This window comes from Apiospora kogelbergensis (assembly GCF_038363985.1).
Source record: "Apiospora kogelbergensis strain CBS 113332 chromosome Unknown utg000007l_segment0_segment0, whole genome shotgun sequence".
Lineage (NCBI taxonomy): Eukaryota > Fungi > Ascomycota > Sordariomycetes > Amphisphaeriales > Apiosporaceae > Apiospora > Apiospora kogelbergensis.
Window position 1 is genome coordinate 2,047,642 of NW_027117424.1, and position 22,677 is coordinate 2,070,318.

General features: G+C 53.2%; 11 protein-coding genes across 11 annotated transcripts; 6 read left to right on the forward strand and 5 right to left on the reverse strand.

Annotated features, from left to right (window-relative positions):
- Window positions 1–51: 51 nt before the first annotated feature.
- On the forward strand, window positions 52–619 carry PG998_010999 (uncharacterized protein; the record flags this gene model as incomplete). The annotated part of the gene is made up of 3 exons (XM_066877815.1): window positions 52–75; window positions 147–262; window positions 337–619. 3 exons carry the CDS (start codon window positions 52–54, stop codon window positions 617–619), a joined length of 423 nt encoding a protein of 140 aa, XP_066726869.1.
- A 303-nt stretch (window positions 620–922) lies between these two features.
- PG998_011000 (coenzyme Q biosynthesis protein Coq4) lies at window positions 923–1,921 on the reverse strand (the record flags this gene model as incomplete). Its single annotated transcript, XM_066877816.1, has 1 exon — window positions 923–1,921. One exon carries the CDS (start codon window positions 1,919–1,921, stop codon window positions 923–925), a length of 999 nt encoding a protein of 332 aa, XP_066726870.1.
- Window positions 1,922–2,502: 581 nt separating this feature from the next.
- PG998_011001 (heterokaryon incompatibility protein-domain-containing protein) lies at window positions 2,503–4,842 on the forward strand (the record flags this gene model as incomplete). The annotated part of the gene is made up of 1 exon (XM_066877817.1): window positions 2,503–4,842. The coding sequence occupies one exon, from the start codon at window positions 2,503–2,505 to the stop codon at window positions 4,840–4,842; it is 2,340 nt and encodes a 779-aa protein (XP_066726871.1).
- A 998-nt stretch (window positions 4,843–5,840) lies between these two features.
- PG998_011002 (uncharacterized protein) lies at window positions 5,841–6,077 on the forward strand (the record flags this gene model as incomplete). Its single annotated transcript, XM_066877818.1, has 1 exon — window positions 5,841–6,077. The coding sequence occupies one exon, from the start codon at window positions 5,841–5,843 to the stop codon at window positions 6,075–6,077; it is 237 nt and encodes a 78-aa protein (XP_066726872.1).
- A 189-nt stretch (window positions 6,078–6,266) lies between these two features.
- Window positions 6,267–6,824, forward strand: PG998_011003 (CHCH domain protein; the record flags this gene model as incomplete). The annotated part of the gene is made up of 2 exons (XM_066877819.1): window positions 6,267–6,463; window positions 6,563–6,824. 2 exons carry the CDS (start codon window positions 6,267–6,269, stop codon window positions 6,822–6,824), a joined length of 459 nt encoding a protein of 152 aa, XP_066726873.1.
- Window positions 6,825–7,104: 280 nt separating this feature from the next.
- On the reverse strand, window positions 7,105–8,701 carry PG998_011004 (uncharacterized protein; the record flags this gene model as incomplete). The annotated part of the gene is made up of 3 exons (XM_066877820.1): window positions 7,105–7,152; window positions 7,203–8,376; window positions 8,430–8,701. Coding segments are annotated over 3 exons (1,494 nt in total), but the record flags the coding sequence as incomplete, so codon positions are not given.
- Window positions 8,702–9,322: 621 nt separating this feature from the next.
- On the forward strand, window positions 9,323–10,333 carry PG998_011005 (RNA-binding protein; the record flags this gene model as incomplete). Its single annotated transcript, XM_066877821.1, has 1 exon — window positions 9,323–10,333. The coding sequence occupies one exon, from the start codon at window positions 9,323–9,325 to the stop codon at window positions 10,331–10,333; it is 1,011 nt and encodes a 336-aa protein (XP_066726875.1).
- Window positions 10,334–11,124: 791 nt separating this feature from the next.
- PG998_011006 (Ras family protein) lies at window positions 11,125–12,145 on the reverse strand (the record flags this gene model as incomplete). The annotated part of the gene is made up of 6 exons (XM_066877822.1): window positions 11,125–11,191; window positions 11,254–11,486; window positions 11,545–11,725; window positions 11,820–11,878; window positions 11,982–12,014; window positions 12,116–12,145. The coding sequence occupies 6 exons, from the start codon at window positions 12,143–12,145 to the stop codon at window positions 11,125–11,127; spliced, it is 603 nt and encodes a 200-aa protein (XP_066726876.1).
- Window positions 12,146–15,729: 3,584 nt separating this feature from the next.
- Window positions 15,730–17,179, forward strand: PG998_011007 (uncharacterized protein; the record flags this gene model as incomplete). Its single annotated transcript, XM_066877823.1, has 4 exons — window positions 15,730–16,240; window positions 16,411–16,558; window positions 16,642–16,926; window positions 17,014–17,179. 4 exons carry the CDS (start codon window positions 15,730–15,732, stop codon window positions 17,177–17,179), a joined length of 1,110 nt encoding a protein of 369 aa, XP_066726877.1.
- Window positions 17,180–17,233: 54 nt separating this feature from the next.
- PG998_011008 (surf-like protein) lies at window positions 17,234–18,473 on the reverse strand (the record flags this gene model as incomplete). Its single annotated transcript, XM_066877824.1, has 4 exons — window positions 17,234–17,336; window positions 17,418–17,523; window positions 17,616–18,071; window positions 18,128–18,473. The coding sequence occupies 4 exons, from the start codon at window positions 18,471–18,473 to the stop codon at window positions 17,234–17,236; spliced, it is 1,011 nt and encodes a 336-aa protein (XP_066726878.1).
- A 2,186-nt stretch (window positions 18,474–20,659) lies between these two features.
- Window positions 20,660–21,594, reverse strand: PG998_011009 (L-ascorbic acid binding protein; the record flags this gene model as incomplete). Its single annotated transcript, XM_066877825.1, has 4 exons — window positions 20,660–20,728; window positions 20,807–21,039; window positions 21,140–21,339; window positions 21,371–21,594. 4 exons carry the CDS (start codon window positions 21,592–21,594, stop codon window positions 20,660–20,662), a joined length of 726 nt encoding a protein of 241 aa, XP_066726879.1.
- Between the last annotated feature and the right edge of the window lie 1,083 nt (window positions 21,595–22,677).

Below are 22,677 nucleotides of genomic sequence, written 5' to 3' on the forward strand. Positions count from 1 at the left end.
CTCGACCCAAAAACGCATTTCCATCTGCAAGACTACACATATCCAAGCAAAATGGCCGACGACGAGCTAGCAGCCGTAAGTCATGCTGAGCCGGAGTGCATCACTGCGGTTCACGGTTCACGTGCTAATGCGATTCCCGACGGTAGATTCGAAAGGCTCGCCTTGAGCAGCTCAAGGCGCAAAGCGGGGCTGGCGGCAGCAAGAGTGGCGGCGGCGGCGGCGGCTCTGGTGGTCAACAGGGAGGACAAGCCGAACAAAAACAGTAAGTTGTCTCTCTTCATATCTATCGTACATAGGTTCATTGCTGATGTCCCGACCTACGTTGTTACGCAACAGAGCCGAGGCCGAAGCCGCACGACAGTCCATCCTCAACCAGATCCTGCATCCCGAGGCCGCGGACCGCCTAGGCCGTATCCGTCTGGTCAAGGAATCGCGCGCCACCGATGTCGAGAACCGCCTGATCATGCTGGCGCAGACGGGCCAGCTGCGGGCCAAGGTGACGGAGGACCAGCTCAAGGACCTGCTCAACGCCGTGGCCGACACGCGGGAGGAGGAGAAGATCGTGGTGTCGCGGCGCAAAGGCTGGGATGACGATGACGACGATCTGCTCGATTTATAAAAGGGGAGGGGAAGCAATATTTCCTGTCCGGTGCCGCTCGTTCGTGTACCAGTGTGACGGCGCGAGGGGGCCAAAAACGCTGAGGGCGTCTTTGGAATTGGGAATGTGAACAGAGACGTTATACTGATTGATACCAAATGGCATTGCGTTAATACAAGGATTATAACGAATCCCGTATGCATGACTACTGTGGCCGGCACTAATACATATGTGTGCGTGTGTGTGTACATGTCCCATCATACAAGTCTCTCTAAACCCCCCGAGAGCAATAACGCTCAGTAATCGTGTTGTTCACGCAACTACCTAGCTTCCAGCCACTGCGGCCCCGGTCATCCCCTGCTTCTGCTTCCTCCTCTCCTCGCGCTCCCTCTTGCGTATGTCTCGCAGGTCCGGCGGCTGCTCGATGCCGAGGCGATTCCGGAGCTCCTGGACGTCGGTCTCCATCTCCTCCTCCCAGTAAATGTTGATGACCTCGTCACTGCGCAGGCCGTTACGCAAGGCCCAGGGCCCGTAGACATCCCAGAAGCGCTGGCGCTCGCTCTTCTTGAGGGTGGCGACGGCGAGCAGGGCGAAGCCGGTCATGGGCAGGAGCGTGTTGGCGAACTCAAAGGCCTTGAGGGCGACCTCGCCCTCGCGCACGATGGGCAGCCCGGTGAGGGCGTGGTAGAAGTCGTGGCTCTCGCGGTACCGTTGCATCACGTACGCGCACTCCTCGTCGTCGATGTAGCGCACCGCCGACCGCGTGTCCGGCGACACCCCCTCCCGGTCCAGCCACGCCACGTACGTGCCGCCCACCGTGTTCGCCGGCAGGGACCGCAGCCGCGGCAGGTCCAGCGAGGCTGACGTGATGCGCGGCCGGTCCCGCAGGATCCGCCGCCCCGTCGCCGACGCCAGCATGGCCCGGTGCAGCCGGTGGATGAAGTAGGGCGTCGCCGTCGCCTCGCCGCACAAGGCGATCAGGTCCCCGCGGTACGGATCCGCCAGCGACATGACCCCCGAGCCCAGCGCAAGAGCCGCGCGCTCGATGCGGGTGAGGGGGACATGGCCCGGGTAGTTGGGCGGTGGGCGGTTGAGGACGGAAAACCGCCGAGAGGTCTGCTGCTGAGTTGGGGCGTGGAAAGAAGAGCAGAATTTGGTGGTCGCGCTCGGTGTCGATGACGGTGACGATATGGATGAAAGTGTGGGTGCGCTGCTGGAAACCATCAAGGAGGTTGCGATGACGGGCTGGATAGTGCTTGCGCGTGCGGCGGCGCTGGGTCGCCGAAGCAGGCAACACACCGAGCTTGAGATTGGGGTCTTCATCTTGGCTTGCCTCCAGCTCAAAGCTCGAAATTGTGCATGCAGCCTTATTTTGATTTCAAAAAAAGAGTCAAGGTCATATCTTAAGCTGTTTGGCCGTCGTAAGACCATCGACTGTTCGGGTTCGGGTCCGTTCGTACAACAATTCCTTATCTTATCGCGGCCGCCGCTCAGTTGCAACGAATCCGGGGTGGGAGCTATGGTAGACCCCGTCCCGTCCCGAGGACATGACAAGCCGTCTGAGGGGGAAAAGAATCCATAAGCTTCGAGTCGTCGAACCGATCAAGCTTGGGTTGAACGCCATCAAATACTCATCTGTCGTAGAATCCCCGGGCCTTTGGTCTAACAGATCATCGATAATACTCACTTCCGGACGGTCTGATCTCGGCGACCAGAAATCCTGTAGGCGCATTTTCCTGGCCATGATCAGGGAGACAATGAGCCCCATTGATCAGGGCTCGGTGAAGTAAGCACTAGTCCCGATCTATAGTTTTCCCACCTCGTCTATTCTATCTTGTTGGGTGGAAAGGGCGCCTAAACAGACGTGGAGCATACATCGTACCAACCCTTTTACATGCGACATGATGGCTTCGCTTTCAGACCAGCCTGTGAAGCCTGCGGTTGACCCTGATGACGATCCCGAGTGGAAAGTACAAAACGACTATACTTTCTACAGGCCTCTGGACTACTCCAGTAAGCAGATACGGCTCATCTCCATTGCACCGGGGTCGTTCGATGACCCACTGCACTGTACACTCAAGCGTCATACTACACCCATCAAAGAGCAAGACTTTGAGGCTCTATCGTACTGCTGGGGTGATCTGAAGGATACCGTGACCATTACTTTGCGTCATGATCATACCGGATTCTCAAGCTCGGGCTCGGAGCGCAGTGGCGATGCTGAGCAGACCTTCAACATCACAAAATCGCTGAACCTTGCATTAAGGCATCTACGACACCAGGATCGGGAGCGCGTGATATGGATTGACGCTCTCTGTATAAACCAAGGGAGTATACGAGAGCGCAACTACGCCATCCCCTTCATGGTAGACGTGTACAGGTTCGCAAGCTCCGTGGTGTTGTTCTTAGGCGAAGAAAACAAGAAGAAGAATTTCACGCGCATATGGCAGCTGATGACCATGTTGAGGTCGACGATTGAGGAAGCTTTGCCAGAGGGAGGCATGTCGGGTCCTTTGACTCCGCAACATGACATACAAGGGCTTGTTGATCGTCTCACCTTCGGGAGCAAGGACGGAAAGCCGGAAGGCGAGCGTCTATTCCGTGTCCATCTGAGTCTGGCTGCTGAAGACTTCTTTGAGTATCAATGGTTCCAACGAGTATGGGTCGTGCAGGAGGTGATGAATGCCAGGAGGACCGTCGTGTATTGCGGAGACCAAAAACGGGAATGGATCGATATCCTCGTCTTCTTCTGTACAGCAGTCAAGAACAGTCGATCTTATGCAGGCGCCTTGAGCGGCAGTCTTGATCTGCGCGACAGGCTCCCGCCCTTTCTATGGACCAAGCTTCTTGCAGCTCAAAGAGGACAACACCAAAAGGAGGGAGAAACGCCATCGCCGCCACATCTCCCACTGCTGGAAGTCCTCACCCGAGCCCGAGCCTTCGCTGCAACCGATCCGAGGGATAAGATCTTCGCTTTGCTCAGTTTTGGCGAGGAGACTCACGACATTGAAGCGCTACCCCCAAGGCTCAAACCTGACTATGCTAAAAGCTCGTCTGACGTATGGAAAGATGTGACAAGGCAATGGATTATCGACCACCAATCCCTCGACATCCTGGGCATTCGACACGAAGAAGTCGACAAGAATAACCAGATCGCCCAGAAAACGGTATATATCTCGGCGCAAAATCAACCAAAACTGAGCAACGCGGAGTCCCGATTTCTTATCGAGAGGCCGCCATCGGACCATCCAAGCTGGGCATTGTGGCATGCAGAGCATCCTGTGTCTGCCAAGACCGCTTTGTTCCGTCTCGACCAGCCACTTCCAGCATGTCAAATCCCTATCGACATCAAGATTCTGGACCAGCCTGTAGACTCGTCTATGCTCTCCCTTCGTGGCGTCTACATCGACCAAATCAAAAGCGTACAATGGCCTTTCAAGCGGTGGAACTTCTCCGAGCACGATATCCGCCAGTTCAATTACCATACTCAGCCCCCTACTTCCTTGGATGATGGCGTTCCTATAGCCTGGGCTGCCTTGCTTGGTGCAGTTCAGGGTATGGGAGAGTGCGATACGCAGCAAGTCAAAGTCAAGTTCCCCAAAGAGCTTCAGATACCCCTTTACCCTAGCGGTAAAAGCCTCATGCAAGCCTTCATCGAGGCACTCATCTGCCGACGATTCAAGCAACGCTTCAAGTTAGATGGTTCCGACGAGTTTATGACAGACTTGATCAGTTCTCTGAGCGCGTTGAAACTGGAAGATGTCAAAGAACAAGGCGATAGTCATGACAGCAATCCCACTCCGGCGAAAGGTGTCGAGGCGGGCTCTGATATCGAGGCCATGTCCCATTTCGCAGCACATTGGGCACAATCTCGTTGCGATCCTGAGATGAAATGGATACCGGAGCCGGCTGCTGGAGTGTTTAGAAAACTGGTAAAACATGGCGATTCGAGGAAGTTCACAGAAATGTGTGAGTTTGCTGAGGGCCGCTGTTTCTTTCAGACAAAGAAAGGCGCTTTCGGACTCTGTCCCCAAGAGACGCAACCTGACGACATTGTGGTCTCCCTTTCAGGGGGTCGCACGCCGTACGTTCTACGTCAACTAAAGGTAGGGGACAGCACGGCACAGAAATATCATTGGGTATTGGTGGGTGAGTGCTACGTGCATGACCTTGATATCGCGAAGATGACCAGCATGACATGGGAGGCGCGGCCAGAGGCTGTCCAGGTATTTGACATTTCATAGAATATAAAATGATTTTCTGTCCATAAATCCATGTATAAGAAGTATAGACTCACCCAGTACACTTGATGCCCTTTTTCAATGAGAGTGAGGTGCCAAAAACCTGGTTTATGTTGCCTTCTTAGCGAAATGTATGGATCTAGTTGCGCTTGGGGGGGCGTTGACACAGGTTGGGCGAATAGACCAACCACTTCTACACCACAGGACTGAGAGCAATAGAAGCCTTCCTTCGGGAATGATTGGACAAACTCGAGCCGTTTATGGAAAGGCGAGAATAGCCGTGGCTGGCTTGGTTTAGGATCGTTATCCCTCTCAGCAATATACAGTGTCCCAACCGCCGTGAGTCTAAATATTAAGCGACCAGCCAAGGGCTCGTCTGCATGCCCGGAGCCCGAGACCTGTCTAGATGGTTCTCCTTTGAGACTGTATGTACATCTTTAAAAGGGGGCACCTGTGGGCGACTTAGATAATGTTGGTAATAGCTGGGTGATCTGAGAATATAGGAAGACTTGAGTTTCCAAATTGCCATCGTCTTCTATCTCACCATTGCTGTGTTAGTTCAGTGGTAGAATTCTAGCCTTCCAAGCTAGAGGCGGGGGTTCGATTCCCTCACACAGCAACTTTTTGTCGTTACTGGCTAAGTTTTTTGAACATTAAGCAAACAAACGAGACTCGATGTTTTATAGAAGATAGCTATTTTTGTTATTTTGCCGCCCACTTCCATGAACAATTCACATGCACTTGAGAAGATTCCGGGAGTCTTAAGAACTTAGCTTCTGAAAGCTCTTCAGTCAATACTCAAGTTGCTAAAGCCGACGCTCTGGTTGGCTAACTAAGTAGCTCTCTGCGTTACCGCATACTTTTCTTCATATGAATGCGTCGTATTGCGCTTTCTACTCAGCTATGACAAATGGCCAACAGCCCAGGCTTTACTGCTTCACACCACTTTTCCCACAGTCATACACCCATCACTTTCAAGCAACTCTATCTCCCAACTCACAATGGGCCCCGATCCGAGGAACTCATCTAACTGTTTCACTAGCTTTACTCCAATGCCCAAGTTTGATATCGGCAAGTGGGAGGCTGAAATGAAACCCAAGTGGGAGGAAGCCGACCGACGAAAGGTACGTACTGTTGCTGCTCCCGCCGCTTCTGATTGGGAAGTTGGTGCAGCACCCCGTAGTTTCCCCATTCCGGTCTCTTGGCACTTGGCTACGCCGCTTAAATCCGAGCATTGATTTCAATAATTGCATGCATCGTTTTGCGCTTCGCTTTGCGACTTGACCCGACCTGCCTACTTCATCTTTTCCCACTTAAGGACCTCCAAAAAAGGCCAGCCATCTAGCCATCACTCTTTTCGCGAGCACTCTCGAATATACACTCCCTCAACCCCTCAAACTTTTCCGGTACACCTCTCTTAATCCACAATGCCTCGCCAACGATCTTCCCGCCCTGCGCCGGCCCGACCTACCGTCAGCCGCGCACCCGCCGCGCCCTCGCAGCAGCAAACCCGTCCTGCTGCCACCTATGCCCCCGCCCAGCGTCAGGGCCAGGCACCTCCTGCCGCCGCTCCCCAGGCCTCGCAAGGCCCTGGTCTCTTTGGCCAGATGGCCAGCACAGCTGCGTAAGTCACCCATGCCTTGGTTTACCCTGGCTACCTTGATGGCAATATATACCTCTCCTCGACGAGCACATTGCTAATCTGAACCCATCTCCCATACAGCGGTGTCGCAGTAGGCTCGTCAGTCGGCCACGCCATCGGCGGCTTCTTCGGCGGCGGCTCCTCCGCTCCTGCCGAGGAGTCTCCCCAGGCCGCGGCCAACAACCAGCAGCAGCAGCAGTGGGGCAACAACTGCGGTGTTGCCACCCAGAACTTCACCAAGTGCATGGACGACAACAACGGCAACATGCAGATCTGCAACTGGTACCTCGAGCAGCTCAAGGCTTGCCAGGCTGCCGCCGCCCCCTTACTAAGTTCCGGGTGACTCGGCGAAAACAGAAAGGTGCGGAAGGCGAGGATCCGTTAGTTGAAGTCTCGATCATGATGGGAAGACGGCATTGAATAAGGCATACTACGTATGGCTTTGCATTAGATTGATGCTGCACGAAAGGTGCTTCCTGCATCGGTTATGGTTTCAGAATCGGTAGCGATTGGGTTCACGTTCAGACCAGACACTCCCATCTCAATGTATAGTAGGGAAAATACCCCACTGTCTTTCAGTCGTTCTTTGTAGACCTATCACAAACAAACAGTTAAATCACCCTCTACGTATCCGACTCTGCATCGTCGTCTCTTCGCGGCTCGAAGTTCAGCTATCGAGAAGTTAGTGCATTCTTGTCAAAACACAACTCTGAAAACATACCGAGTTGCCATTGTAAAGTTGATGATCTCGCCGCGCATCATCGGGATTCCGGAAGCCCCTGAACCTCTGTCTGAATGATCCGTCTGCATTAAGATCGTCCAATGCAATGTTTTCACGCGACGAGTTGCGGTCGGCGTTATTTCTTCCACGAAATAGCATCGCAAAAGGCGAGAACAACATGGCTATCAACACATAGAGGTAAGACCATCCGCGTAGTAGCAATCCGCCCCCTTGCTCGTAGGCGGTAGCTACCCGAACCACTGGCACTAGGACGAGCGTAGCGCTGGGTGCGAGACCAATATCTCGTAGCATATCGCTCTCCTCCGCAGGCTCGATGGCCTTATTGGGAAGCGGAGTCAGCACAACACGGAACGTGTAAGGGTCGGTTCCGTCAGTGCGATTTTCGTCGATCCACCGTCGAACGTCGTTACCAAGCGTCTGGTCGCTGGGAAATCGACCTCGCAGGGTAGAGCCATCAAACAGACGGACTTGAAGGTTGCACGTAGGACTACTACTGCGGGTAGATAGTGGAATCGGCGGGCTAGCAGTTGCGTTGCTGCTTGAGGCTGCTGCGTTGGGATCCGCTGCGGCCAGCAAGAGCCGCGCCTGTTTCTCCTCTGCTTCACGTTCCCGTCGCTCGCGTTTGTCATCCTCGATGCGCTGAAGGATACGTTGGCGTTCTTCCTTTGCCTCCTGCCTCTTCTGACGCATCATCTGAGCATATCCTGTCATTGCGGCAGTAGGGTTAGAGGGCTGGCTTTCGTTCACCGTGTTCGCCGCCTCCTGACGCTCCTTGGCACGCTTCTCTCTATCTTCCTTGGCTGCTTTTTCTTTCGCCTGCTTTTCAGCTTCGAGACGTTTGGTCTGCTCATTAAGCAAAGACTGCGCCTCTCGCTCCCGCTGCTCAGAAGAAGATGGCGCGGGCACACCTGATGTGGGGGTTGCCGTTGGTGGAGGTTGCCGCGAGGATGGTGCCGTGGGCGGAGGATCATCATAGAGGCCGTCATCGTTGCCATGTACTAACGAGGGAGGATCATCATAGATATCCCCATCAGTGCTGGTGGTGGGCTGAGACGCCGCCTGAGTTGATGATGCTCCAAGTACGTTCTGGAGCCTCTTTGTGAACTCATCTCTCGAAGTTCCTGAGGCTATGTACTCCTTGAGTTGGCCATTTCTAACGACTGGAATTAGTCAGGCTTCTCATACAAGGGATACACATATACATACTGGATGACCACCAAGGTAGGTTTCCGTGGGACGGGAAACAGTGCTTCGAGATACCCGGCCTCTTCGGATCCTGCCTTCAGCCGTAAAGCGACAGCAGCACTATCCAAGGCACTTTGAACAGCGGTTTCCGTGAGAAACTCACCCTCCCATTGTTGGCTCTCGTCTCCCTCGTCCGTTACAAAACAGACAACATTCTTGCTCTGCTCGAGAGCTCTGGAAATACCCTCCTGCAGGGTGCCGGAGAAAAACATATTGGATATGGACTGCCGGGTGCTGTCACGGTAGGTATGAGCTCATACAGTTGACACCCCACTATTAGGGCGCTGGCTGACTCGACGATAAAAGTAGTTCGGAGTAGGTAACCCTGAAATTTGGTTATGTGCACTCTGTATTCATCTGTAAAGCATCCGGTAGCACGAGGGCGGAGGCAATATTGAATTTAGCCAGGAACGATAAGCCCTTGGATCATAGAAGTCGGGTTGAGTTGCTTTCCTAATGAAGGCGTGAAGTAGTTGCGATACTATGCACCTCCGGGATGCCACCTGTCATATGCTGCTTAGTGTGCTAGCGACACCGGTAGCTTGCTGAACGTATGCATCTATTCGATTAACATGCAACTAACGGATCTCGGAAGTCTGGACCCTCCCTGGAGTCTTAGTGCAGATGCATGGCAATGTCTCCACTAAAATTTCTGATCCCCAAGTCACGATAACAATCTACATCCTGTGCCATTGACTTCTTGGCCGGCCCAAGCGGCTTTCTCTTACGACAGCCAGAAGTTACTGGCAACATACCAAACTCATTTGCGAACAGACCTGAGTATTCTTGCTCTCACATCCCTCCAACAACACACACTTTCCCCCGAGCAGGAACGTCCCTAAAAGCTCGCGACCATGAAGCGCAAGTCCACCACCGAGGAGAACCCCACCATGGCCACGGCCAACGGCGGCGGCGACGATATGACTGAGTCCAAGAAACGGCGCCGGGTGAGCAACGAGGATGCGGCGCCGGCCAAGGACACCAAGCGCAGCAAGAAGGACAAGCAGGAGAGGAAGGAACGTAAGGAGAAGAAGCACAAGAAGCAGAGCCGCGAGGAGCAAGCCGCCGCATTAGATGCCGTCTACGACGAAGAGGCGGTTCCCTTTGACGGAGAAGAGAAGGACCAGGCCATGGATGACGGCGACAGCAAACCCTCCAAGAAGGCTAAGAAGTCCAAATCTGATGATGCTGCTGCTACGGGAGACGACTCAACCAAGCCCGAGAAGAGCAAGAAGAAGAAGAGCAAAAAGGACAAGAAGTCTGCCGACAGCAGCAAACCCGAAAGCCCGGAGGAGGAAACCACGGCAACTGCCGACGGCGAAGAGAAGTCGGCCGAGCAGAAACAACAGAACCAAGAGAACGCCCGGCCCAAAAAGAACGCCCGCTTCATCGTTTTCGTGGGCAACCTGCCCTACAGCGCGACGGTGGCGGACATCGAGAAGCACTTCTCGGCGGTGCACCCGACGGCGGTGCGGCTGCTGCACGAGAAGTCGAACCCGAACAAGTCGCGCGGCGTGGCCTTTGTCGAGTTCGCCGGCTACGACCACATGAAGACGTGCCTCAAGACGCTGCACCACTCGACCATGACGTGCCAGGGCCGCGACTACCATGGCCGCCCCAAAGAGGACGAGCGCAAGATCAACGTCGAGTTGACGGCCGGCGGCGGTGGCAACACCGACTATCGCAAGGAGCGTATCCGCGCCAAGAACGAAAAGCTGACGGGCGAGCGAGACCGCCGCGCCAAGCAGGAGGAGATCGAAAAGATCAAGAAGGAGAAGGAGCGTCTGCTCAAGGGAGGCGCGCAAAAGCCTGACGAGAACGGTATACATCCTAGCCGGAGGGCCATCGTCCCGAAACAAAGGTAGACCGTGTGATGAATAGGAAGCCGCATTGCATTTATAGTTATAGGAATTCTTATAATATATACCCCTTGCCATCACTTCGGCCTTTCAGTCAAATTCGTCATGGTTCACGTGTATGGATTGGAGGCGGTTGTTGCAACACTATCTCTTCTTTCTTTACTTCGTGCATATGTGCTATCTACAGAAACGAAACTTGAGAAAAAGACCTTGCATATCCTTCTGACCAATTAGCTGGAAAGCTCTCCTGTCAACAGAAAGACTATATACTCTTTCTAGAAGGATGCCGGGGGTCGTGGCCGCTAGGCATGACCAAGATCAGGGGCGAATCAGATGTGGTGTTAACTCCAATTCGCTTCTATACACAGAGCGTTGGCTCCCAACCGAGCCTTTGAAAAATATCCCAAGCCCCCAAATATCTCCCCACGATTCCGAGGTCGATCGTGAGACCATCCAGCTAGGGGTTGAAACGATTTGGGGTATCGGGAGAATGAATGAAGGGACGTGAAATAACACAAATAAGTAGTACGTCGTTCCATTCCCTCAATTTGGAGAAGATGTTCGTCGTTTTCCTAGTATGATATCCACCAAAAACGCCTGCAACTACTCTGACGGAGTTTGCAACAAAAACCAATATCAGATGTCTTGCCCGCTCCGTATCATCCTATCAAAAACTTGGGAATCGTGCCGAATGTCATCAGCATGCTCGCTTCGTGGGTCCGCCTCATCGCTTCTTGCATATTTCTTTCTTGTTCGTGGCTGCCTAGTGTTGATAGGGCTTGCTCACCATTCTGGCTCTACAGAATAGTGCACTTCGACTTCTTGGGCTTGCTAGAGACTTGGGGTCTCGGATTAAGTACAGCACTGCGAAGAGGTTAGCTATCTGCAACGACAGATCTTGGGAGGCCATGTGGCATGGTACGAACCGAATAGCCTCGTCAAAGACACTCTTGAGGTTTCTCTGCGTAAGGGCAGAACATTCCAGGTACTTGACAGCACGGATCTCCTTGGCACACACCAGCGCCTGGTCGTACGAAACAGGCTCCATTCTCTTAGATCTCAAGCTCTCCATCGTCGCAGGGTCCTCTCGGAGATCCAGCTTAGTACCGACCAGGATGATGGGAATGTTCGGCGCGTGGTGATCAATCTCGGGGTACCACTATCGAGATGTGTCAGCTAAGGATGCCTTTTGGAGTTGAATGATGGGAGTCACTGACCTTGGCCTTTACGTTGTCAAATGACGGCGGGCTGACAATGGAAAAGCAGATGAGGAAGACATCGGTCTGGGGGTACGACAGAGGCCGCAAGCGATCGTAATCTTCCTGACCAGCAGTATCCCACAATCCCAGGCTGATGGGCTTGCCATCGACCATTACACTAGCGGAGTAGTTATCAAACCTGTGCGAGTTGTTCTCATGTCAGTTCTTGTACTCGTTTAAACCATATAGGGTGACCTATGTCGCATGCCGCATATGGGCTCAGGGGAACTAACACTGTGGGGATGTATTCGCCTGGGAAGGCATTCGTCGTATATGAGATCAGAAGACATGTCTGGGAGGATGTTAGAACAAGTTTGTCGCCGAGGCGGAATCGAGTCGTCGAAAATCGATGGTCTTGCGGTTCCTCGAACAAAGGGGTAGGAACAGGAACGCACCTTGCCGACAGCACCATCACCGGTGACAACACACTAGAAGAATCGGGGTCAGCTAACACGTCTAGAGAGCGAACACAAATATCGCGTTGGTTAGATCGTCCAGCATCAAATGCCAGAAGAATGCATGTGCGTACCTTCAACGACTGTACTCCTGGTGCAGCCATGGTCGGCTACCTTTGTTGATCTACGTGGAAAGGGCGGTTCGATTTCCTTTCTCCTCGAGTAAGATGCGACGAAAGACGGGCAAAATCGATTTGCACTGGAAACAAAATCGGCAGTGGGTTGGAAATGATATGGCCTCAAAAAAGACGTATTAAGAGAATTGGCTTCACAGACAAGACAATGCAACAGAGACCGAGAGAGATTCGTCGATTGTTAGCAAAAAAAGGGAAAAAAGCTGGTTAGGGACGAGGGATGTAGTAGTGTAGTAGGAGTGGTAAGGCAAGGTATGCAGGCGGTAGTCCCAGTGAGTGAGTGGTTCGGCAAAGAGAAGAGGTAAAAGCAGTGCAGCTACCAGACGATCAATCCGCTAGCTAAAATGCACCTCTGCTGCTGTAATTGTTTCGGAAATGGTGCCGTCGCAGAAGGGGGGTCGCAGGATGGAGATGGAGGTTGGTGTTAATGGGTTCAATGGACGGGTTGGGGGGGAGAGACGGAGAGAAACGAGACAAAGAGAGAGGGCGTGTCCCCGCGGATACCTGCCTCGATAACGCGAGTGCACCAGCGTCTGCGGCGGGCTCAGTTAGCAGCAAGGTACCTCAGATGCTGGTTTCAGCGACTCCGTCCGCAACATGCCAGCCAGCCAACGCATGTCAGGTACTTACTGGACTACTCTGTAGCCTGGGGCCCGGAGCCTGTAGCTTAGGGAGGTGAAAGGTGACTGGGCACTGGGCACTGGGCACTGGGCCCTGGGCTGGGAACGGCCTGGTAGGAAATCGGATTGTTAGAAGACTGGAACGGGCTAGGAGTGGTCAAGCGGTTCCACAACCAAGCCCACCGCCCTTTAAACTGTCCAGTGTTGCTGGTGCATCTCGGCGACAAGTCTACATCCGGTATTGGAAGGACAATGAATGCACCTTTGACAGGCAGGCAGGCGACATAAAAGAAAGCACATGTTCACTTGGTAGAGAGGCATGAGGCATGGGGCACGGGGCATGGGGCATGAGGATATCGCTATGTCAAGACAGGAAGAACATAACATCACTTTGGTTGCTCCTCCCTACCCGACAGGCAAGTAAGTAAAGAGGTAAGTAAGTGCATGCCGACACTGCAGCTGACCAACACGAGCAGGACAGACCTCAGAGTCTATGCAACTTTAGTTTCAAGGTAGGGGCAAGCTTATTTCTATCGTGAGTAACGATGCCGATTATATCATCACGCCTTTTCCATCGAGGTACGTTCAAGTGGTGCAACCTTCTGCATCCATAGTGTTCAACGGTTATGGTTGGGTACCTAAGTCGGGATATAAGCTACGAGCTACCCAATTAGTGTACATTAACTACAAAGACCTCTGGTTGTGGGTTGATCTTGACAGCTACGGTGGCCACCGTTCGTTGTTCGATACATACATGCTCGATGGATCAGAAGGAGTATATGCTTAGCATACGTAGAGAGCGGTAAGTGTGAGTATACAGTTCGGACACACATACCATCAATATCGACGAATAGCCGCGCTGAGCAGCACAAAGCAAGCAAGCGAGTGTTGGAATGAGTGGATATGATATGAGGGATGGTGGTGTTTTCAGGTTTGGAACCTACCTCTGAACCTACATTGGTAGCTTGGACCTCTTGTCTACAGTTCTGTACAGGGCCATCGGCGGGTCGACCTCCAATGGCTCTGGAGAACCCACGATAATGTTTCTCATGGATCGATAGGACAAGGGATGATGGCTCCGGTCACTCACCCAAGTCCTGAGTCCCCTTACACCCGTCGCACAATCTGGTTTGCTTAGCAAGGCGTTGCGCGAGGTCATGTTAGAGTTGTCCAACCAAGAGGCCCGCCCGAGTCTGGCTTCGGGGGTTTTTGGACTCATGCAAGCAATGGAAGGGGGAAAAGTCCCCTTATCAACAGGATTCCTGAACCTGTGTATGTGTGTGGGACCAGTCAGTTGGAGAAGAGAAAGGCTTTGAAGCAGTTAAACCCCCGTCATCCGTGTCCGCAACCAGCCAGTTTTGATTCATCTGCTCTCGAAACATGGCCGCATTCAGCTATATCAACCAAGCTATCGACTAGCCACTCCCACAGTGCTACCTGCGCTAACGAAGATAAGGCCGTGTTTTCCTCAAGACAACTGCCACGCTGTTTGTCAGCCGGACCCCGAAAGCCCACGAGCGACACGGCATGGACACCAAAATTGACTTTTTGGGGCGGACTGAGCTCAGGCTTCACACTTGATGCAGCTCTGTAACATCCTGTCTCTAATGTATGCAACACCCGAGGACTGTCGTGGTCGTCAGGGGTCAGGTCTCCGGAGCCTTCACATCCATCGGGTGGGTACTCTGAGAGGATGCCATGTGCCATGTGCTGCAGCGGACGGAAACGTAGCCATATGGAAAATACGGTACTACATTGCATAAATTTCAATAGTACGTACACACCCATAGAGTGGCCTCGATACATTCTGATAACGGCCTTGATGCTGGACCTTCAGGCCAACGTCTAGAAACCCCACCTCATTTGTGTGCCCTGTCGTGGACATCTCGGTCGGTTCAATACGCAGATGTAGAGGAAACCGGTCGGGCGGCTTTCATGCTCCTGTCGCAAAAGCCTGTGCACCGTGGCTTGTGGATACCACTCGATGAACAGATCCGCTGGCATGATCGGAGGTCGGACGATTCTCTCCCTGAAAGTGAAAGGTCCCAGAGAACGATTTGCGGGTGTTACCTACCAAGTCTTGAGTCTTGGGAGCCTGTGATTTGTGACTTGTTCACTGATAGACAGGACCTTTTGAAGAATGACATTTGAGGATGGGAGTTGCTCTCGTGCAAGCAGCAGCATTGTTCGAGTACGGAGATTGAGTGATTTGCCACCTGTCGAAGGCCAAAGCAAGACTTGCTATTTGGTCACAGGGATTCCATCATGGAGTTCCTGTAATCCTTAGTCATAAACTCTACGTCGCATGCCTCTGACTTGACGTCCTACCAAGACCATAGGCGAGAGACGGAGAGGCTGAGTAGATGTGCTGTGTGGTGGAAAACTATCAGATTGAAACAAGTTCGACATGTTGTTTCAAGGGCGCTTGTCTGAAGTAAATGGCCCTATTGGCCCTACCCTCCTGCCCTCCACCTGCATACATACCTAGATACGTACGAGGCCAAGGCCGACTGGAAGCGATCCCAATTGGCCTCTGCGAATTCCACTTGTTCGCATGGAGTGCAGCTGTTAACGATTCCTTGAATCATTCGCTTGGCCTACGAGTCGTATCGTCGTCCATCATCGTCCATCGTACCCCACCTTCCGGTCCTTTCTTTTCTGTCCGCCCGTCGAACAACGCTAGACGCGTCCAAGCCAAAGTGCTTATTCGAGGCGCGTTTAGCCCACCAAGAACACCCATAACCTTGAACGTCATAGTAGATTCGCGACTCAGGCCGTCTGAGCAGCTCAGATACTCCGGTAGGGCACGTTGGTCATACCCATGTGCTTCCCGTGTCAATAATCCCTTGTCCGACGTGCAAACTATGTAAGGTTGGTTTCGAATCCTGCCGCGCCCGAGTCGCATCACCACCACTCCCGTCGGGCATTCCCAACATGGCCACCACCCCTAGCACGCCAGGCGCTGCCGCGAAGACGCCCAACCGGCGCGCCCAAAGCGCAGATCCAAACTCGGCTCGGCAATCAGCATCAGCCCGTCGCGGCGCCGCCACGCCTCATGGCCGAGCCGCCTTCGCCGCCCTGCAGAAACGGCGCACCGCGCTCTTCACCCCGGGCAAGGAGCGCCGCCGCAGCATACGGGACCAACGCGAGACTCCCCGGGATCCCCTCCGCGCTCTGAGCCGGCTACTTGCGCCTTCCTCCCAGGCCATACATTCTTCTTCGTCTCCCTCAGATTCGGGAGCGAACTCCTCGTTGCCTGTCGTGGCGGAGGAGGATGAGAGCAACGACTTTGACGACGATTCCGATGACTTCATGATAGAGCGGCCCCGGCTCTCGCTCAACCTGCGCGAAGATGACGATGAAGACAGCGAGCTGAAACCCCCGCGGCTTAGTGGGCTCGAGGATTACACAGCGCAGTCGATCGAGATGCCGCGAAGAGCGATAAGTGAGTTGCCGCCGGGGCGACCAAGCTTGGGAAGTGTGCGAGAAAGCGATTACCATGGCCCGGATATACACAGCGACGATATCGGAATCGATTCAGGATTCTTCCCCCTCCCATGATGGAGGATCCTACCATAGGGGGAGACAGCCTATTCCCGCCAATAGAATTTCCAGATCCGCCAGAAGAGAGCACGTTCGCTATGCCGGCGGTGGAATCTTCGCCCGCCCGAGAACCGATGTTCCTGGAGGATTCTGAGCAAATGGAGATGGACGGGCCCGAGGGGCCGGATGACGAGATGGACGATGAAAACGAAAATGAACCGTTTGGCCAGATGGACTCCGACGATGGCAGTCCGGGCCCAGAACTAGCACAGCCGGAGGACACAATGATGTCTCTCTTGACAGCAGATCACAGGCCAGAGGCTGCGGGGAAGAGGAAGCCAGGGAAAAGACTTCGAAACACGGTATCGAATACCCATCACTACCTCAAGGGGTGGTCAAGAGATTGGCAACAACGTTTGCCAAGACGGCCGGTATGGGCAAGGCCAAAATATCACCAGATACACTGGATGCGATTATGCAGGCTACGGATTGGTTCTTCGAGCAGCTAGGCGACGATTTGCAGGCCTATGCTAACCACGCTGGACGAAAGACGATCGATGAGAGTGACATGATTGCTCTCATGCGTAGGTATGTTCAGTTCCATTCAGGTTGGGTGACCGGGTCGCCCCGATCCTGCTATTTTTGTCGGTATATTCTAACAGCGTTGGTGCACAGGCAACGTCAAACAAGCTCGTCCACTACACCGTTCGCCCTGGCACAACGCCATCTCCCCCGTGAACTACTACAAGAGTTACGGATGCCCGTCCCAGCCCCAGTAAAAGCTCCGAGGAAGAAGTCACAGAAAGACGTTAGGGAAGATGCCGAGGATGATGTTACATGAGAGCCGACATCCTTGACTCTGTTTTGAAGTATTGTACAGTGAAACTCTAGGAGCTTATGACCATTCCTTATTCATGCGAACCCGACGCGAGATATCTGTCGGTGGCTTCTTCACCACCATATAGAGCATTATGGAGGTGGCAACGGCCAAACCATACCTGGAGGCACGTGTCAATGCTGAGAAGGTATGATGGGCTGTGCGATGAATGTATCATCAGGGAAGAGAGCAGGATGCTTACCATGTGAAAATATATTGGGCATGGTTATTCCTCAAGTTGACCTCGGCGGCTCTGCCTATGGGTATACCCCTGTTCTCCATGTCCATGACTTCCAAGAGACCCGGCTCTGGACCAGTAGTTAGTACGGGCACGCAAGTAAATAGATACCCAATGCATGAATGAAATGATAGAGAATAAAACAAAAACCTCAAGGCTTACCCATTGTCGCTTCGACCCAAACGGCCTGACTACCTGTCAACTCTGCCATCTGCTTCACGTCTGGGAAGTAGAACTCGCCCTTGTCAGGGCGGTTATCGGGTGTAAACATGTTTTTCTTCCAGGGCTCCCTGAGCAACCCCTCGACCATGACCTCGCCCGTGGGCAGACTGGCGGGGTCCCGAGACGCCTGGTGCCTGTGTTTCTTGCTAATCCAGCCGCGGTTCACCAAGACCGTGGCGGCACTTCTGTCCCCGGCGCGGCCGCCGTCCTCCGAGTCCCGCTCGAGGGGTGTCACGACCATGTAGCCGTCGTCGCCGTCGCGCATACGGGGGCCGATGAGCATCTCCTGGTCGTGGCGGTAGCGGCCGCGGGCCCAGACGCGGCGAAAGTCGAAGTCGTGAATGGCGTCCGGGTCGACGCGCGGCGGCAGCGGCAACGGCCCCGCACCAACCGGTCCTCGAACTTGGCGATCAGTTCCGTCTTCCACCCCAGCCGCTGCACCTGCCACGAGCCCAGCAGGAACGCCGTCACGGGGATGATGGCCAGGACGATCAGGCCCGGGCCGTGCCGCCGCCCGCCCGTCCGCACCAGCTGCGGCGGGTTATCGAGGATCGAGGTGAAGTTCGGGTCTTCGGCGGGCTGCGGTCTCGAAGCTCGCGAGGTCTGGGAGAAGAAGCGCGGCCGTAGTAGGGGTTGCGATGTGGTGGCTGTGGCTGTCTTGCTATTGCGCAGGATAGAAGATGGCGAAGGCCTCGTCGCGGTGCGGCCGCTGTGGCTATTACTCTGAATTGGGGAGCTCAATGAGGCTTCGAGCCGCCGGACCAGCGATTGCCTGACGGAACAGCTGGGGCCCTTCATCTTGGAGGGCGTCGGGTGTTGGCTGCTGCGAAAAGGTGTGGGAATTCGTATCAGTGGCTATAGTGGTGCGATGGTGGAATTGAGAAAATGACGTTTCTCGGGAAATTCTCGAAAGCCCGGGCAGAGCTACCCCGGAATCTTGATGTGGGGCCGAACCTCCGCCCCTTCCCCTTAACTTTGAGCTGCAATTCCTCCAGCTCCATGATGCCTTCTCGTAACGTCAGAATTCGTTCCTGTCTATGATTCCCTCCCGTGATCGCCTTGTCTCTGTCTCGCGTTTGATCTGCCAGGGTGGCTTTGAAAAGTGCAGCACCCTTTTTCGCCTACAAGGTACGTAAAGGGCCGTCGTACCTTCAGTATCGCTTCCCGGACGATTTTGGGCTAGAATCGAGGGCATCGAAGATAATCAAATTGCTCATTAGAATATTATATTCTTGGTATGGCTGATAAAGGATGAAGTTCCTTTTGGACGAGATCTGCATTGTAGTCTCCATGCGATTACTCCTGAAGTCCAGCTTGCATATTAGTATGGCGCCTACTTTGACGACTTCAAGGATCGGGATTTCCCAGGTATATTTCTGGAGTTCTTGCGGCCTTTACGGTAGAGGAGCCTAAGCCAGTACCATACTGACAATGTGCGCAGTACATCTTATAAAGGGACTGTATACACTAAACTGGCAATCTCTCAAGAAGGTGGATATACTGAGGCTCTGGAACACTTGAGGCTCGAAAGCCCTCTTCATCGCCGTCGAAACACAGGCCAGATGGTGCAATGATACATGATTGTTAAGAAATAGATCGTCCATGAACGTTAGTGAGTCGTTATATAGCTATCTATTCCGTAGTCGACGTAGAGAAGGGTCTTCCAGGCGTCCACGTCATTTTGGAAGAACATGATATTCCATTGACACATCTATAGGCTTGGCATGCTATCAAGGGCGCTGACCTTTCCTATCAGCCCCAGGCTCTGTACAGGCATCCTCGACCTCTTCTGTGTTCCTTTACTTCCGCTCAAGACATTAAACTGCTTTATAGCCTGATCAAGGCTACTAGGCCCCATGTAAAGCGCACCCGACACGTCCACAATCTACATTTAAAGTGCTGGAGGTTGCCCCAAAAGTCCAGGCTAGACCAGAATTTCATACACGAAAATCCTGAGGTAATTAGGCTGATGCCTTATGCTCTGGAGCCGTGAATAAGTGTTGACAGCCCGGCGGTTCGAAAGGTTGCCAAAAGGAAATTCTCAGTGGCGAAATTGGCAGTAATTCGCAGCATACTAGTTACCAGAGAGGTGGACAGAGACGTTTAGGACATGCACAACAGACAGGTGCTCATGATACTCAGATCTAAACATATTAAGGCAACCGAATCCTCATTATCTACCATGTTTGCTTGCGTTTCAAGGACATCACGGTAGAAAACAGAATGGTTTACCTGAGATCAGTAAACATGCTCACCCTGCAGCCATGATGAGATTCCAGCCCCCAACTGACAGGGTTGCCATACGTTGCGAATTTGGGACAAGGGGTGTGCAGTTCCACCGCCGCCACCACTACTGCACAGCTGTCTGCTTTTTATTTGGCTTACCCCCGCAGAGTACAACGCACCGCATTCCGCTGCGCTGCGCTCCGCCTACCGCCGCCATCTAATGCGCTCCCCTAAAGGCATCGTACATGTATAGATACAGGATACAGGGAGAAGCCAGTCTCGATCCCGGGACATAGCAGTCTGCACTATATGCTAGCTGGCAGAGACCGCGCGGCAGGAGGCTTAGATCAGGGCCAGGGTCAGTGCAAGAAGTAGATGTCATTGTTTGCCTGCGTGAATTGCTTTTTCGGTCTTGCATAACACCGCGATCGTATGGAAAACGCAGGATACTGTGGATGCCACTTCGAACCCTCCAGCCTAGCAAACCAACACGCTTGGCGCTTGGCAGGATCTTAAGCTCGCTTCGGTTTCGACGCCCATAATAGGAGATATGATTAGAAGTCAGGCAAGTACTACGGTCCAATGGCAGCTTTTGGACAAGATGATAGATCGTATAGATCAGCCAGCCATGCAGCCAGATCACGAAGGCTCCTTAGCTTGTCCCATCACCCTTCTCTGGAAATAAAAGCTCCTATGTTCAGTTACGGGGTGCCGAAGCAGCTATCGCCTAGATAGGTCATCCCGTAGCTAGTAAAGACCTATCTCTTGACACAAAGGTCGGTACGAATCACCCACTTCTCACCTTCAAGCACCTCGCGGCCCTCGTGCTAGTGATCGTACGGCCAATTAGCGAAGATGCCATATACGTTGCGGGTGTGATCCGACTGGAAAGATAGGAAACATACCAATAAGCAATCGTCTCCATGTTTGTGCAAGAGCAGCATTCCAGTCTCGAGAGCAACGGGGATCGCCTCACTCTCCACTTTGCGGTCTTTTGGATAAAAAACAGTCTCACCCCCACGACAGCCTTCTGCAGCCGAGGTAAGGTATATCAGTAAAGTCCAAGTCGTTTTGGTACTAATATTCTTGGAGTCGTCACTGGCCGATGATGGCAATGTCACCAGATTGTAGTCATCATCTGGGTGACCTGTCAGCTTTTGACTAGTCACCAGTATCCTTACGGGTTTCCAGATTCCACCAGGTCAGATACCGCCTTTCAACCGTTCAGACAGACGTACAGTGGGCATCGAAAAACTGATTCTGCGAGTACCGGTAGATTCGAATGTTGGGGTTGAGACCAACGACCTCGCCATTCCATGTTGAACTGACCGAATCATCCAACAAGAGCTCTCTCAACCCTGTTTCGACCCAGAGCCTCTGAGCAAACCGGAAGTCATCGATTTGGTATCGATCGTTGACCCGAACCGCCTCCCCCACGCTTTGGACGTCCTGGGGTCGTGGTGAAGGACAGACCCCGCAGGTAAGTGACATAATCCCGGCAAATCGATTTGGGGAAGAAATTGCGTACAAGCAGGATCTTATCGTGGAACGTGGGGTTGGGTGCCTCGAGCGAAAGGCTTGTCACCGGAAGGGCGGGCTTGAAAGGAGGCCATTTGGGTACAGACGGACTCGGAGCCTTTGTTTCCTGCGCCAACTCCCGCTTGTTGGGCTTGGAGCCCTTGGTTTTGGCCATGTCCGAGCTGCTTGAGCTAGGGTTGCGCTTGGCTCATATGACGATACTGCCGCAGAGTATGAGAGCGGGATGCCGGGCGGAATGAAATGTTTTATTTTCACAGCTCGGACTCCGCCCCCTGTCATGGATGGTTACATGGGAGATCTAGCTTTGATGCTTTCGACAAATCACAACGAATCGTAGTCGGGGGTGTCACGGCCTAGGCAATTTTTGACCTTACCGACTCTCCGGGGAAAGCGGCACTTTGCTAGTTTGCGATTTCCACATTAACCGGGTCCCCTGTCTTCACTCCATTATGAAGCATCATCCGGCAAGCCATCGGGCGTGTCTCGTTAAAAGGGGGAAAAAGAAACATTGAAGCGAAAAGAAAAGAAATAAGGGTATGACTTCACACGAAAGGTATCAACGAGGCAACGTGGCGAACCATCGCCGTGCTTTGGGATGTGCATGGATTTGTAATTCAACCACATATCCGCTGGCTTTCATGATCTGAGGATGATCTCAGCATCGAGACATATGAGCTGGCATGCTGTGCAGCCACCGGCTCGGCATAATCTGGGGGAGACAGATGATGACACATGGCAGATCTCAGCCAGCTACTTGTGCAACAAAGGACGATGGGCTGTAGAGTCGGTGCAGCGCCAGGCGCCTCCAGTGACCACTGTCTTCAACAAGGATATGTCTGCATCAACCGGCATTAGCTGCCAGGCAGGTTCCATGTTTCCAGGTTCTCGGAGCCAGGAGTGAGACAGTATCGAGTACTGTCGACGCTAAGGGTCAGGCCTCGTCCCTCGCAGAGTACTTGTAAGTAATCATCACACTTGCTTTTGTTTGACTTTCATCTCAGCATCGAATCAAGATCGCCTTGTCTTCAAGTAGTAGTAGGTGGTGAATGATTGCGGGACCGGTTTTTCCTCGGGTCATAGCAGCCTCTCACGAGTCACCAAGTAGGTATTATAATCAGGAAGCCTCCCAATAGCAGCCTGATTCCAAATATCCCGTTGCACGCATACATTCGTTTCCTTGTACGCGTAGATTCTGTCGTCGTACAATCGACGCTCGTTCCATCTTCCTGTTCAGGTT